We start from the raw sequence: 15,738 nt of genomic DNA on the forward strand, positions 1-15,738 counted from the left end.
ATTTAAATCCAGTGAAGAAATAAGTTATGTCATTTCATGAACTATAATATATTTCAATGTTTAATTTCGGTTAATCAATAAAAAGATGTTACAAATGTCTTTAATTAGGATATGCGTATTCTATGTTGAGTTACTTTATTTTATGATTGTAATTAATTAAAATTTGTATAGTTGGAGATATATTTTTGGGGGCGATATTTTTTTTATGAGATATCGTGAGATATTCATACCTGCCAAATGCCAACTACAGAATAATGAATCAGAACATTATGTTGACAGAGAACCGATCCTTCTCTTTTAGAAAACAAAATTATAGCAAAGAAAATAATTAAAGTAAGTCCACCAGAAACAAAGTGGCAAATGGGAACAGTGCAAAGGACCCAAAATATTGGCAATTATACGCACTTACATCAATAATTATTCCATGAACTAAAACAAATAAGAAAATTACTTAATAAAAAGGAAAAAGGTAAAAATCTAACCAATAGTCTCTCTACTCAACAGTGTCGGTATATCGTGACTCGTTAATCATTTACATAGTTTATACTTTATAGTAATTTACATTTGGAAAGAACTCGATGCATCAACACCTCTCCTGGAGTTAGGCAACCATAAATATAAAAGTGTTTTGTTCATTTAGTTAGGTTATGTAGATCATACGCATATTCTCAAATTTGTAAATCTTTTGTGCATCCTCTTTGGTTCTAGTTGATAAGATAGAGAAATAGGGCCCATGAATTCAGGGTAGGGTATGCCAACTTGACAAACAAAAAAAAACAAAAACATTATATACATATTTATATCATAAATATTTACACAAACATACACGTATAAGTTTCCGTAGAGAAGAATGTCACATCACATCCTTTATTGTTAGGCCTATATAAAGAGAGATAACCAAGACCATCATAACACATCATTCAATTGAAAACAAACCTCCCTGTTTCTCTATTGCTACTACTTTTAAACATAATCAAAAAAGAGAAAGAGGAGATTGTTGATCTTAAGCTATTAAGATGGAGGAAATAAGGAAGAGGGATTGCATGGAGAAGGCAAGGCCATTCATTTCAGTAGTATTGTTGCAAGTAGGGTTAGCAGGAATGGACATTCTCTCAAAAGCTGTCCTAAACAAAGGCATGAGCAATTACGTGCTTGTTGTTTACCGTCATGCGGTTGCTACCGTGGTTATGGCCCCTTTCGCCTTCTATTTCGACAAGTACTTTCTACTTTCCCTTCTTTAGATCAGCTTATTTGACAAACACAAACGTTTGGCTTGTAATTTTAAAACCATGGTAATAAATTATCATCTAGTTTAATTTGATCTTATATTGGAAAATGGAAATCGAGTCTGCAATGCATTACTAAAGTTTTTTGACGTTTGTGTTTCCATGCTATATGATACCTATTTAATATTATTTGTGTGGTTGTGCATAGACGTTTAGTGTGTTGAAAAGATGAAAGTAGTAAAAGAAAGAATGAGGTTTGTGACGTAACTATACGATAAGATGGTGTCAAAGACAAAACACTTGTAACGGTTCTATCTTTGTTTTTTTTTTGTGTGGCTTGTGTCACTGTCATGCATAGAATGTGAGTACTTCCCATTTCTTTAAGGCATTTCCAACAATGACACCAAATTTAGTGTTGAAATTACCTCAAATTTAGTGTTGAAATTACACTAAATTTGGTGTTTTAGTGTCATAATCTTTTTTCTCATCCCCAATAATGACACCAAATGTAATATTATATATTATTTGATGTTTTCAGTTTCTAAAATTTTATATTTTTATTATTTGTAATTGATAACTAATTATTTAGTCACATTTATATTATTATTTATATTTTATTATTTGTAAGTGATAAATAATAATAATAATTATTTAGTGATTTATTTTGGAAATAAAAATAAATTTTTTATATTTTTGATTATATGAAAATAAATTAAAAATAAAAATAACATAATATACTTATTTTTTATTATTTATTATTTGTAATTGATAAATAATAATAGTCATTTAGTGATTTATTTTGAATTATAAAAATAAAATTTTAAAATTTTGATTTTATGAAAATAAATTAAAAATACAAATAACATAATATATTTATTTTTAATTACAAATTTGATAGCAATAGACCTATATTATTAAATGAAACATAATAAAATATGTATTTTAAAGATTTGGTGTGATGAATAGTGTGACACCAAATTTGGTGTAACACTATTTACATTACACCAAATTTGGTGAAATAGTGTGAAATTTAGTATCTTGTTGGAGATGAAATGACAACAAATTTGGTGTTTTAGTGTCTTGTTGGAAATGGTCTTAATGTCTCTCTTGGACATGAATGCTTCAGTAATTATGATTGTAAACACGTAACTTTGACACAAACCACTTCGTATGAGATATTTTTTAACCACGATTCTCAAATAAGCACAAGCTCCTTCTTAAAAAGATAACAATGATACAAAATGTGTCAAAATGGTTAAAAATATTGTTTTCATGATTGAAAAAAAATTGCAACTTTCTAATGTAATTTAATGGTTATGATGTGAAAAACAGGAAGGTGAGACCAAAGATGACGTGGATGATATTTGGCAAGATAACACTTCTTGGATTACTTGAGTAATAATTTTATTTTTATTCTTTAATTGTCCCACAAATCTATCTTCTTATTCACTTGAATCTGATTTATATTTCGTATCATGTATTTTTGCAATATAATAGGCCAGTTATCGATCAGAACTTATACTACTTAGGGATGAAATACACGACGGCTACATTTGCAACGGCCATGTACAATGTCCTACCTGCAATCACGTTCGTCCTTGCCTATTTATTTGGGCTTGAAAGAGTGAACCTACGTTGCATCAGGAGCGCCGGTAAGATAATTGGGACACTGGCTACAGTAGGAGGAGCTATGATCATGACTCTTGTAAAAGGCCCGGTTCTTGACCTTTTCTGGACCAAAGGAGTCTCTGCACCAAACACAACTGGGACTGATATTCACAGTGCCATCAAAGGCGCAGTTCTGGTCACTATTGGTTGTTTCAGCTATGCATGTTTCATGATTCTCCAAGTAAGGCAATCTTTAAAAATAATAATAATAAGATATTTATCGATTGATTTTTACAAATAAGTTATTTCTTTTCAGGCTGTCACGTTGAGGACTTACCAAGCAGAACTCTCACTAACAGCATGGATATGCCTAATGGGAACAATAGAAGGAACAGCCGTGGCATTAGTGATGGAGAAAGGAAACCCTGGCGCATGGGCCATTGGTTGGGACACTGAACTTCTTACAGCCGCATACAGTGTAAGATTCAGACATGTCTAAGTAACTCAGTGACTCACATACTTTCTTGTAGATTAATTATGGTAATAAAATGGATGCAGGGGATAGTGTGCTCAGCTATCGCTTACTATGTTGGAGGAATGGTGATGAAAACTAGAGGTCCAGTGTTTGTAACAGCTTTTAGTCCTCTCTGCATGATCATAGTGGCGATTATGTCGACGGTCATCTTTGCTGAGCAGATGTACTTGGGAAGGTAAGCAAGACACCAAACAATAACACCAGGCACTAGTTTTACCAATCAGGATTTAACTATAATCTTTTTATTTGGCAGGGTTCTTGGTGCGGTGGTTATATGTGCAGGACTCTACCTTGTGATATGGGGCAAAGGCAAAGATATTGAATATCCTTCCACGCCACAAGTAGGTGATGAATCAACACAACCAAAGCTGGAACTAAGCAGAAACGTGAAAGATAGTGTTGGTCATGAAGCCATTACTATCAACAATCAAGGAGAGCAAAGAAGAACGTTTGTAGAAACAGTCTAACTGTACTATATGGGGACACACATGTTTTGCTTGGAGGAGTTAGAACGCTCACCAGTTTCAGATGGTATCCACTATGTTTCCAGATCAATTGTAGAATAGAATTTGCTAACTACCATGGGAGGAAAATAATTGTCATAGAGGTGGAAAAAAAATGATGGAACTATTTGGATTCATGCAATAGACAATGAATATGATTTGTTACAGTGTCTTCACTATAGATCATGAAGTTACCATTATCCTAAAAAAGGAACTTAGTGCTTCACTATTTCACTATTTCACTAAAGAGATTAATAATGGCAAAATTCAGCACATACTAGACACAATCATTCTGGTTACCATTGTCTAGGAACAAGAACACAATATTTGCTATGGGAGCTGGCTTGATGGCCTACAATGTTATCTAAATCAGACGTGGTAATCACAAGAGGTAAGAAGCATATATAGTGAGCAAACTAAGAAACAGAGTAAAGACTCTGACATACTATCCATGAGAACTGAAAATTAACTTCATCTCTAGGATAATTATAATGGTGATTAGTTGTGAATATATACACATATATATTCATTCATCTTTTTAGTTTATGATGAATGTAAAAAATATAAAATAGAAACAGTTCTCATATTATTTATCCAATGGAAAGGGGAAAAAAACATTAATTCTCCATTGGTTTTGAATTTTACCAACAATGAGTACAAGACTTGGCAAAGACTATTCAGAGCAGGTATCCTTCTTCCTTCCCGTAGATACGCTGAAGCTCCCGTGTAGCAGCTAAATAGGATTCTGAAGATACAGATGAAAGCACAAAGCATTAGAATCAAGAAGACCAGCTGCTTTAGTTTAAGCAATTGAACTATTGCACCTTTCCATAAACGGAAAGACTTTTGGTTGATGGTCGAGCCAGTCATTGTTGGGATAACATTGAACAGCAAATCCTGTGGTGTGTTTCTAAGCTCTTGAACTATCCCGTAGATGGTTTTCCCATTCTCAAAGTATATATGATTATTAGGATGCTTCGTCTTGCAACCAGCGTGCCGTTCAAACTCATATGCATTCACCACCTGGAGTAAAAAAAACATTTTCTATCAAGAGGCAGGAACCATTTGTAATCTACATGGTCCAATAAATGTTAACTCACCTTAGAGGAGTTACACGAGTCGCATCCACATTGATACCCAGAGCCCTTGATAACACCATGAAGCTCCTTCTGTAAACAAGAATCATAAGCCAATGCCATTGATTGCAATAATAAGTGAATCAGCTACTACCTCACGTGACCAAGCAATGTATTTCACTGGAACTCCATCAAGCATACCAGTAGACAGCAGACTCCTTACATTAGAAGGGAAACTATTGCTCTGAAGTTTCTTTGACGCTTTTGTTTCTTCGTTCTTCACGGAGACATCAATACTAGAGAAGGTAGCATCTTTACCAAGCACGTTGGTTGGAGTTTCAGATAAGTGAGGTGTGGGCTGAGACATCAAGAACTCGTAGCCAGAGTTATTAGCATCAAAAGATATGAGTGTACTCTGTCCCTTGTTACAAGACTCTTGCACAACGTTACTGCTCCTGTTATATACACCATCCCTACCTACTAGTGTGCTTATGCTACCTTGACCCATGGATATTAAATTAGTGTCAGCCTTGTCGAAAGCAAGATCAGAAGCAAAACTGTTATTATCATTGTATATATTCTCATCACCCTTACTATATGGTTGCCCCATTGATATAAAGACACTGCTCTCCCTCTCGTAACTTTCAGCGATCATGTTCTCCTCTTCCTTACCAAATGCAAGACCCATGCACATGGCATTCTCATCAACCCTATACGCATTAGTCGTGGATACAAAACTATCAGAGTCCTTCACCTGGCTTACTTTCACTTTTCTGATTCCACCGTAGCTGACTCCACCCTGTGGATCCTCCTCGAGTGTGTGTGCCATTGACAAACCAAAAGAGTGCTCAGTGTTAACCGGATGAACGCTTTTATCATTAATATTAGCTGAGCTTGCAGTTACAGTGTCAAACAACCGTTCAGTAAACTGACCAGGAGGACTAGACTGGAAACAGAAAGTGTTTCCCCAAGCCGGGACATTCGAGTTGATCACTTCAGAGAACAAGTTGCTGGTAGGAGCTTCCATTGCATGTTTCTTGTTTGGAAGTAACTCAGAGCCATCCAAAAGCCACTGATGAGGACGCTTAGAAGCATTATCATAAGAAGCAACCTTGCCTTCATTATGAAGTTCAGAGCTCTTTCCCATCCAAAAACTTTGATTAGAAAAAGACTGTAACAAAGATAGATAAAAGAGCTTATCAGTTTTGAAATTGATGATACAAAAAGCAAAAAAAAAAAAAAAAAAAGCTTTCCATTAACAAAACTACGAACTGTGGACCCCGGGTGAAACTCTGACACCCACATGATTTACTGGCGCCAATCATAGAAGAGCTTCTCTCTTATATTATAATTCATTTTCAGTAAAGTTTCTGCCCCCACAGAAGTTAGATATCTTTAACAAGAAGCTACAACAAACTTGAGTATAAAAAAGCCATACCATATCTCTCAGCTGTTCTCTGAAGCTTTCTTCTAAAGTCACTACAAGCCTGTCCTCGAAGCAGCAATGCAGACCTTCAGAATCCAAACTAGAGTTGATTCAACTTCAAACAAAAAAAAAAACAAATAGAGAGAAAACCAGCTAGCTAATCATAGTTCCAAATAACTTGAAGCACACATGCGGCTAACATAAAGTATATAATCAAAGTTTAACATTTTTTAATATCATACAGAGAACATAACCAGATATCATCAACTCATACCGACTCTTTTAGAACTCCGAAACAGTGACACAGACACAGTTAAGCAACCCTAAAAAAGCGAAGAAAAAACGAGAGAGCTAAAACTGGTTATAGGGTTGCTTAACTGTAGAGAGAGAGAGAGAGGGGGGAGAGAGAACGATCGGAAATATCGCCGGCGAAGTGTGACCAAACCACCACTGCGATTTTAAATAGTTTTTATAATTTTCGATGAGTCGTCTCTGTCTTGGAATAATAACCTTTTTGACTTTATTTTCTTGGCTCTCTCAGAGGTTTATTAACTGCTCTGCACGACTATTAATTAGAGAAGCTCAACTGATTTGGGCTTTCATGTTTGGGCCCATCTTGAACTTGTCTTACAAACAGAGAAAATAATATTGTTATATTCCTTTTAAAAACTTTTATAAACAAAATTAACAAACAGTAAAAAAACTCTATTCTTTTACACAAAATTTAGCTAATATAGGGAAACTATAAACAAAGTTAACCCAATATTAAAATTAAATTAACAATCTTGCTTTTGCACATATGAAAGTTCCACCATCCAATCGTAGAAACCCACGTGTCATCTCTTCTTTGGCAACATGAAAACATCCAAAGGGTAATAATAAATCAAGAAACAGATGATATGAGTCTAGGTTGTGTGTCTATACAACTTTGTGCTCGTGTGAGCAATAAGATCTCTTCAGCCTGGACTTTCCCGTGGCATGTGTATGGCAACACCGGGTTTGGACGATGGTTCTGGTTGTTCGGTTTAGTTTTCCGGTTTGATTGATTTAGAGTTAAATCGATATGAACCGAGAATAGAGATTGAACCGGTCTGTGGTCCGAGAATCTTGACTCTCCCCTTGTGTACCAAATTTGTTTCATCCCGTCACCTTTCCACAATATTCGATCACACCTGAAACAAATGAGTATGAACAATAAGGTTAAAGCTACATAAACATAACGTTAAATCACAAATTATCAAATTCATGTATTTATTTCATAGATGAAAGCTTACCAAGCTGGTGTTCTGCGCTTTTCCTTTGATTTTTCGGTTTGGGCAACGTAATTATCAGAATTTATAAGGTACTTATATGTTGGCGCAAAATAAATCCTTCCTTCTTCCCATCCTTGAAAAACTCTACCAGCTCTTTGTTCTATCTTTAGCTGCAAAGGAAAAAACATGTGTTAGCTCAAATCCTCTTAATTAAACAAGTAATTATATAAACAAAAAATAATTATTATTAACCTGATCTTTCTCTAGAAGTGCTTCCCAATCATTATTATTAAGCTGTTCATGCACGTCACTGCTGGCCCTTAGCCGATAATTCAAATCGCCTAGCCATATTACCTTACTGTAACACAAAGCGATAAACAAGTTAATAATGGAACTCCATGTTAAAAAATAAAATAAAAATTTCGGACTTTACTTACTCATGGTCCATTATTGTCTCGGGTCGAGAATCTTTAGAAGAGCGCGAAAATCTTGTCCTCTTTAATATCTCGGTCACATCTAAGTTTCTTCTGACCTCGTCGCCTTCTTTTTCTCCAGACGTAAGATGCGTACAAACAAAACATAGACTCGTCTCATGCACTGACATGCTGATAGATATCGAGCCCTACACAAGGTTGCATCGTTAGCTATTGAGCATACACATTTATCAAAATAGTCTGTAACCAGCGTTAAAGTTTTAGTTTGTTATTTTCAGATATTAGACTGACCTTGTTTCCAAGATATCCCATGATGCCACGACCAACGCATGAAACCTTGAGGTTGGTAATACGTTTCCGGAGATCATCTCTAACCCACACACACAAAAAGATCCCCACCATCTGTTTACTCGCTGCAAGGGAATAGCCTTGAGGCGTGGTCGAGTTGCATGAAACTGGGTTATCATCCGAAATACTGGAGAAGCTGAGACGGGGCTGTTGTGATGATTTCGTAAGTTCGAAGGAGGTTCTGTGGTTTTTAGAAAGTTGGAGGTCATTTTGTGATAAGTTGTGGTTGTTATTGTTCAAGGCTTCTCGGATAAGAGACAGCCACTTGGCCACAGGACCATTATCCTCGGCTCCTAGTACGTTACCAGCATTTAGCGGGACGATTTCTTGAAACCTAAACAAAACAAAACAAAAAGATGATATAATTGCTTATAGTACAATACAATATATTAAAAAGTGAAAAGTGTAATTAACATGATTATATGCATACCCTAGCACGTAAATGTCGGCATCTGCGGGAGATTGAAGCCAATCTTTTAAGTCTAATCCATCATGTGGCGACTTCCCTCCCACGTTCCATGTCCCGACGAACATTCTAATCATCAACAATTAAAAAATAACAAAGTGAATAACCATAGCTAATTATAAACATAAATAAATGTATATATAGGTTAATCATTAAAATAATTTATTACTTGAGATCAAGTTTGTCATCGACACGTGTCACATGCTGTTCACCGGTTGATTGTTTTAAATCCCCATTTCCTTGTCCCAGCAAACCTATCCCTTATATATTAATTGAGGAACATTTGAAAAGATGTAACCTCAATTTTGTATTAATTAAAAGAGGCCCCAATGCATAGGTGGCACTCAATTAGGTAGTCAATTACATTCAATTGAAAAATAAGTAGGTCCACATTCGATTTTTATATGTTGTTAGATACATAAGTTGGTCAAACTATATGATATAATGATATGATATGATATTTTCTTTCCTTAAATAAAACCTACGGAATTACCATAAATGACTAATATATATATGACAATTAATGATTTTAATAATAAAGATTTGATAACAATGTATATCTCCTCCATCATTTTTTGTTTAATTTTATATTATTAAAATAAATTAAACAATCAAATTAGCTATAAAAATAAAATTTAGATTTTTTCGTATATGTTATATTTTAAATTTTTAAAAACGACAATAAATGACTAAAACTATTAAAATTATTATGTTAAAAATTAATGATCAACGGTTTAACATTTTTATTATAAGAAGATACACATGATTTTAAAACCATATGAGTAAAAAATATCGTTTAATAATAAAATAAATAAATAAATATATATATATATATATATATATATATATTAAACACTATATACCATAAGATTACATAAATATTTTAATATTAAAACTTTCAATGAATTTTCAAGAACATTTATAAATTATAAACTTATTAAAGATTTCAGATTGAAAATTTTGTTATCGATGATTTAAATATTTTGTTATAAAACGATATGAACGATCATTGAACCGTATGATTATAAATTCTTATTTAATAAATAATTATACTATTCCTAGAAAAATAGGTTGGTCCATCTTAACTTATATTACACTTTTTATTAAACTAACTATCGAATTGATAAATAACGTACCAAAAAATGTTTTGCACTTTCCTTAAATAAAAGCTACGAAATTACCTAATATGATTAACGTATATGTGAAAATTAATTATAATGAATAATAAATATTTGATAACAATTTTTGTATCTTAGTTCTTTTTTTAATTTTATATTCTTAAAATATATTTAAAAATCACATTAAATATATAATAAAAACATTTAAAATTTTTCTTATATGTTATATTTTGAATTTTTCAAAACGTCTATAAATTATTAGAAATTTGAAGATCCCCACTCTGAAAATTTTGTGATCAATAGATTATTTTTTTGTCATAATAAGTTACAAATGATCATAAAATTCTATTAATATGAACTTTTATTTAATATTATAAGAAGATACACATTATTTTAAAACCATATGAGTAAAAAATATCATTTAATAATAAAACATATATATATATAGATTATACTATATACCATAAGATTACATAAATATTTTAATATTAAAACTTTCAATGAATTTTCAAAAACATTTATAAATTATAAACTTATTAAAGATTTCACATTGAAAATTTTGTTATCGATGATTTAAATATTCAGTTATAAAATGATATGAATGATCATAGAAATGTATGATTATAAATTCTCATTTAATAAATGACTATATAAAATATACTATTCTTAGAAAAATAGGTTGGTCCATCTTGACTTACATTATATTTTTTATTAAACTAACTATCGAATTGATAAATAATCTACCAAACTTTTTTTTGCACTTTCCTTAATTAGAAGCTACGAAATTACCTAATATGATTAACGTATATATGAAAATTAATTATTATGAATAATAAATATTTGATAACAATTTTGGTATCTTAGTTCTTTTTTTTTAATTTTATATTATTGAAAGATATTAAAAAATCACATTAAATATATAATAAAAATATTTATATTTTTTCTTATATGTTATATTTGAATTTTTCAAAACGTCTATATATTATTAGAAATTTGAATATTCCCACTCTGAAAATTTTGTGATCAATAGATTATTTTTTGTTATAATAAGTTACAAATGATCATAAAATATAACGCATATGAATTTTTATTTAATAAATATTCAAACTAAATAATATATATATATATATATATATATATATATATATATATATATATATATATATATATATATATATATATAAACACTAATGATTTAAAGCAACAAGATTGGCTGATCAATTTAGTCGTCCAGTTGAAATCTTTCAAAAGTATGTGAAAGACTAAAGTCAAAATAAATATGGATTTAGAATAGTAGTTATATTTTACTAACCAAATACCGAAAAAACCGAACCGAACCGAAACCAACCCGATATCCGGATTGAACACCCGTAATCCAAATGAAGCCAAACTATTGTTTCATTCTCCAAAATATAATAAAAATAATAACTTAATCCCGCGCAAGGCGCGGGTCTTATCCTAGTTCCAACCATAAAACATAAACAAAATCAATTAATTACGTGAATAATTAGTCTTATAAAAATTATAATCAAACAAAGATAGGTATGTATAAAACAGAAACTGGTGAATTGAGAATAGCAAGTACACCTAAAACTGAAGACTTTTTTAACTTAACATCCTAAACCTAATCTCTTACACTACACGTTACAACTAATCTCATTTTTTACTTACTTTCTACCACGATTTTCAAGGGGAAATCTCGGTTCCTTTTCAACGTTTATATGCCCTCGTTGTTTAACACAGATGACTAATCCTACGGCTAGCAATGAACCAAGGCCTTGGTACGGAGACTGTACCAAGTCGAGTACAATAGATACGACGCCATTTTCGATGCCCCAAAACTATATTAAAAATAAAATTCATGGCTGTTTAATATTAATAACTATTTTTACCTGGAAACTTCTCCGGCATGATCTTGTAGTAATCACCGTCGGAGCAACTTTTTCTCCTCGACTGAGTTGGCTCCATCTTCCCTGGAACAAATAGAACCTCCGTTAAGTCCATGATAAATTAAAAAAACGGCGGGATGTCTAGAAACAAACATCTAAAACGTCACGGTGTTCAGAGTCAAAGATCCAAAACGGCACGAGTCAATCTCTGACCTTTGACTGGGTAATCGGAGTGAAACTCGTAAGCGCCGCTACGTAAGTTTAGCCACTTCCTAACGACGGTTCTTGGCCAAGAAGACTGTAAAACACAACCGTTTTTAGCAAAAGCGATTCACGATAAGAGTCATAAAGGAGACCGATGGTAGTTCAAGAACATACCTTAGATTTTAAAATCTTCCCCATATTTCTATAAACGAACGCTCTGCCGTTTTTTGCCCACCGTTGTTTGTACAAAGTCAAGAGCCAGAATCAGAGGATGATATAGGATGTGGATCTGGTAATTAAAAGACAAGCAAGATATTGGTACGCGTAAGAGAAAACGAAATTAAACGAAAAATAATGACTGAAAAAATAAGAATATTACTTGTTGAGCAATTTGGATCCAATCAAATATCAAGAAAGACAAAAACCAAATCATATAATAAGAAAACACAGACAAAATGAACCCAAAAATAATACTAGTAGCAAAGAAGTTCAACGGGAAATAGAAATAAACCTAGTTGCAGGAGAATCTGAGACACATATTAAACAACCAGAAAAATAATCATGTTGTAAAGTCTTAAACTCTTAATTAAGGAGAAAATTATAGAACCATGTTGTATAATATAATAAACACATGTCAAGAAGAGGAAGAAGCCATGTTCACATGTGTGTGTACCTAAGTATAATAGGAAGAACTCATATTTGCAATAACGAGATGAATTTGATAATTTTGATAAATGAGAGGGAAGAATAATGAAATGAAAAACACTTGTTTAAAGTCATTTTTATGTGGTAAGGTGGTGAAGGAGAAAATAAGGAAACAGAGCTGTCATGAAGAAGGAAAAAACAGAGCAAGTAAGGTAGACGAAAGCACGCTGAAAATTCAAGCGAAGACATTAGTGAGTGCAGACAACAAACAGCTTGTCTGAAAACGACTTCGTCAACGAACAAAATCCAAAAACTGCACGAGTTATAAGCCACAGTAAATAATTGTAGGCTTGAAGTGAAGACTATACTTACATGAGTATGTGCTGTATAAAGCAAGATTTTGTGAACGAAAATGGAGGAGGGCCAGTTTAACTTTAGGTGTTTTATCTTTTGAAAAGAGAAAGTTGTCAGAGAAAAGTTGTGAAGGATGAAAGAGAGACGTTATGCACTTATACGGCGACGTTTTGAAGGGTCGTGGTCTGTGGAGAAGAAGAACGAGTGCAAATAGGCGGTGGTCTGTCTATGGAATTTATAAAAAGATGTGTTATGGTGCGAGGTGGACTGATTGGACCAATTTATTCAATATTTAATGTGTGATATTTTAATATTTAATGATACTTTCCATTAACAACCTAAACAAGGTTTATACAAAAGTGAAAAGGGATGGATGATTAGAAGAAAGTTATGTAATTGTGTTAATTAGCAAGGTTGCAAGAAATTTTTTTATGCAAATTTATTTTAATTTTATATTGGTTCAAATATAGATCTAACTACATTAGCAGGCGAGTCAATTTTGCATTTGATTTGGATACCCATATATATATATTCTTATATATATTCTTAGCTTTTGGGAGATCTATATTGTGGATATCAAGAAAAAGTTACGTATTACCTCCCACGATATAGAAGGTGATTGATAGTTGTTGTAGTTGATGTTCACAACCCTATTTATTTATACAACATCAAATTCAGAACAGTTAAGTTTTAAATTTTTTTTTCAAAATCACAGCTCTTAAAATAAGTTGTACAAATGCTCTGCAGAGCCAAATATCAAAAACAATTTTTAATATTTTCCATAAAATTCTACAGCAATAAAATCTAAAACCACAACAAAAAAATTTACAGATTTTTTTCGACATCATAAAGTTTAAAGTTACAACCATTACCAATCGGATCCATATTGATTATTCAAAGCTTCCATATTTTCTTTTATTTGCCAAAAAAAAAAAACTGAATGCATATTGCATTGTCTTAACGTTTGTATTGATTACGGTAAATTTGTAAAATCATAATTTACAAAATATATTTGCAAAATCAGGTTAAGAAAGAAAGAAAATATAATTGATTTTTCTTAGTTGAACAAAAAAAAGAAAGAAAGAAAAAATATAGATAATAAGCAATTATTTGTATAAATATGAAAGTGGATACGAAAATACAAGTATTGACCAGACTACAACTTTAATGTATCCATCAATTCAAGTTAAAAGCTTAATTTTGCTATACTCGTAGATTTATCATTTAATGATAGAAAGTTGTATCAGACAAATTGTAAAATTTATCTTTGAAATAATTACTAATTCAAATTTGAATTAGAATGCTTTCGGGAAAATGCGGTTTGCTCTAAAATATTTGTTTTAAAATATTATTTGTAAAGAGATTTATATCTAGAGGTTTCAAAATAGGCTGTCATCAACGTGAAGATAAGAAAAAAAAAATCCACAAAACAGGCTATGATTAAGAAAGATAACTAAGCTGTGGAAAAAAAAAAAGGAAACTAGCTTCCATGTATTACCCTATTGATTTATAATAATATCTTGGCACGGTAAGCCCTAGCCGATTAAAAAATCACTTTGTATTTTAAGAGCTTGTAGGCTTTTGCGGTACTACTTTGAGTTTCACAAAGCATTAGCAGCATGGTTTGGATACAAAATATTGACCTAATATTTGAATCATATATGAAAAAAAAGAATTAAAAAGCTAATAGTTTTAAATGAACGGTCAATCGCTAGTAAGTTTCAATTCGTGATTGTGAGTCGCTTTAAATCACAGAACCTAAGTTATTTCTAGTGTACATAAATTACATTTTTATCATAATATGATAGAAATTTAGGAATCTACTTATGTAATAGAGTGGATCTCCTAAGATATCGAGCAGCGGTTTGTATGGTTGAATTCTTAGAACAAGCTAGTTTCACATTAAGCCCACGGTTTTGTATTAGCATTGAATTTATGAATATAATAAAACTATTAAAATTTACTAGGGGCGTTCAATCCGGATATTGGTTTGGTTTTGGTTTGGTTTTTTGGTTTTTTGGTATTTCGGTTAGTAAAATATAATTATCATTCTAAATTCATATTTACTTCGTTTCGGTTTTCGATTTATTTGGTTTTATATGAAAACATAATTATCTAGTTTGAGATCATATTATATAAATTTTAGAGTCATATTATCACCGCAGTCATTTATTAAAAAAATATTATATTTTCAAATAAAAGAACAAAAAAATAAAAATGCTTATCCCTTCAGATGAAATAATCAAATCTAGAATTAAAATCAAAGCTCGAAATTTTGAAAATAAAAATAAAAAAACAAAAGAGAAGCATGAAAGAAAAGTTTTTCCACTCTTCCATATTTAGTGTTCATCAAAGTCATGCTTCTTTGAGTGAAACACTGTTCGTTTATAAATAAGAAAAAAGTTGTGAATAATTTTTTTTAGTTATTATCCATCAAATTTATAATTTTCACTTCAATTTAATCAATGCTAAAAGAAAGCAAATGATTAAAAATAAGAAGACTAAGAAAATAAGAAGCATCAGGTCCGATGAATTGTTATTTAATTAAATTTTAAGTGTTTTTCAAATTAGAATTCTATATTACTATAAAAAATATGGAAATAATTATTAACAAAATAATAACTTATATAACAAATAGATTTTCATGTGATGT

General features: G+C 31.6%; 3 protein-coding genes across 8 annotated transcripts; 1 reads left to right on the plus strand and 2 right to left on the minus strand.

Annotated features, from left to right (window-relative positions):
- Positions 1-906: 906 nt before the first annotated feature.
- Positions 907-4,039, plus strand: LOC106451034 (WAT1-related protein At2g37460-like). Its single transcript, XM_013892887.3, has 6 exons — positions 907-1,216; positions 2,559-2,621; positions 2,724-3,075; positions 3,151-3,312; positions 3,393-3,544; positions 3,623-4,039. The coding sequence occupies exons 1-6, from the start codon at positions 1,017-1,019 to the stop codon at positions 3,834-3,836; spliced, it is 1,143 nt and encodes a 380-aa protein (XP_013748341.1). The 5' UTR covers positions 907-1,016; the 3' UTR covers positions 3,837-4,039.
- Positions 4,040-4,328: 289 nt separating this feature from the next.
- LOC106454682 lies at positions 4,329-6,925 on the minus strand. Of its 5 annotated transcripts, none has more exons than XM_022719236.2 (6): positions 6,753-6,925; positions 6,387-6,460; positions 5,103-6,119; positions 4,973-5,041; positions 4,697-4,895; positions 4,329-4,617 (listed from the first exon to the last, which is right to left on the minus strand). In XM_022719236.2, exons 2-6 carry the CDS (start codon positions 6,387-6,389, stop codon positions 4,550-4,552), a joined length of 1,356 nt encoding a protein of 451 aa, XP_022574957.2. In that variant the 5' UTR covers positions 6,390-6,460; positions 6,753-6,925; the 3' UTR covers positions 4,329-4,549. The 5 variants fall into 5 exon arrangements, with proteins under 5 accessions (XP_022574957.2, XP_013752247.2, XP_048636513.1 ...); XM_013896793.3 differs by having other exon boundaries at positions 6,649-6,925; XM_048780556.1 differs by having other exon boundaries at positions 5,103-5,446; positions 5,543-6,119; positions 6,387-6,925.
- Positions 6,926-7,139: 214 nt separating this feature from the next.
- LOC106451033 (type I inositol polyphosphate 5-phosphatase 8) lies at positions 7,140-13,298 on the minus strand. 2 transcript variants are annotated; one of them, XM_022719235.2, is made up of 11 exons: positions 13,104-13,298; positions 12,261-12,375; positions 12,096-12,180; positions 11,886-11,966; positions 9,045-9,129; positions 8,840-8,944; positions 8,353-8,743; positions 8,065-8,249; positions 7,880-7,985; positions 7,649-7,797; positions 7,140-7,546 (listed from the first exon to the last, which is right to left on the minus strand). In XM_022719235.2, the coding sequence occupies exons 2-11, from the start codon at positions 12,282-12,284 to the stop codon at positions 7,258-7,260; spliced, it is 1,500 nt and encodes a 499-aa protein (XP_022574956.2). In that variant the 5' UTR covers positions 12,285-12,375; positions 13,104-13,298; the 3' UTR covers positions 7,140-7,257. The 2 variants fall into 2 exon arrangements, with proteins under 2 accessions (XP_022574956.2, XP_013748340.2); XM_013892886.3 differs by lacking the exon at positions 13,104-13,298 and adding an exon at positions 12,760-13,072.
- Positions 13,299-15,738: the final 2,440 nt, after the last annotated feature.

This window comes from Brassica napus, chromosome A5, assembly GCF_020379485.1.
Source record: "Brassica napus cultivar Da-Ae chromosome A5, Da-Ae, whole genome shotgun sequence".
Classification (NCBI taxonomy): domain Eukaryota; kingdom Viridiplantae; phylum Streptophyta; class Magnoliopsida; order Brassicales; family Brassicaceae; genus Brassica; species Brassica napus.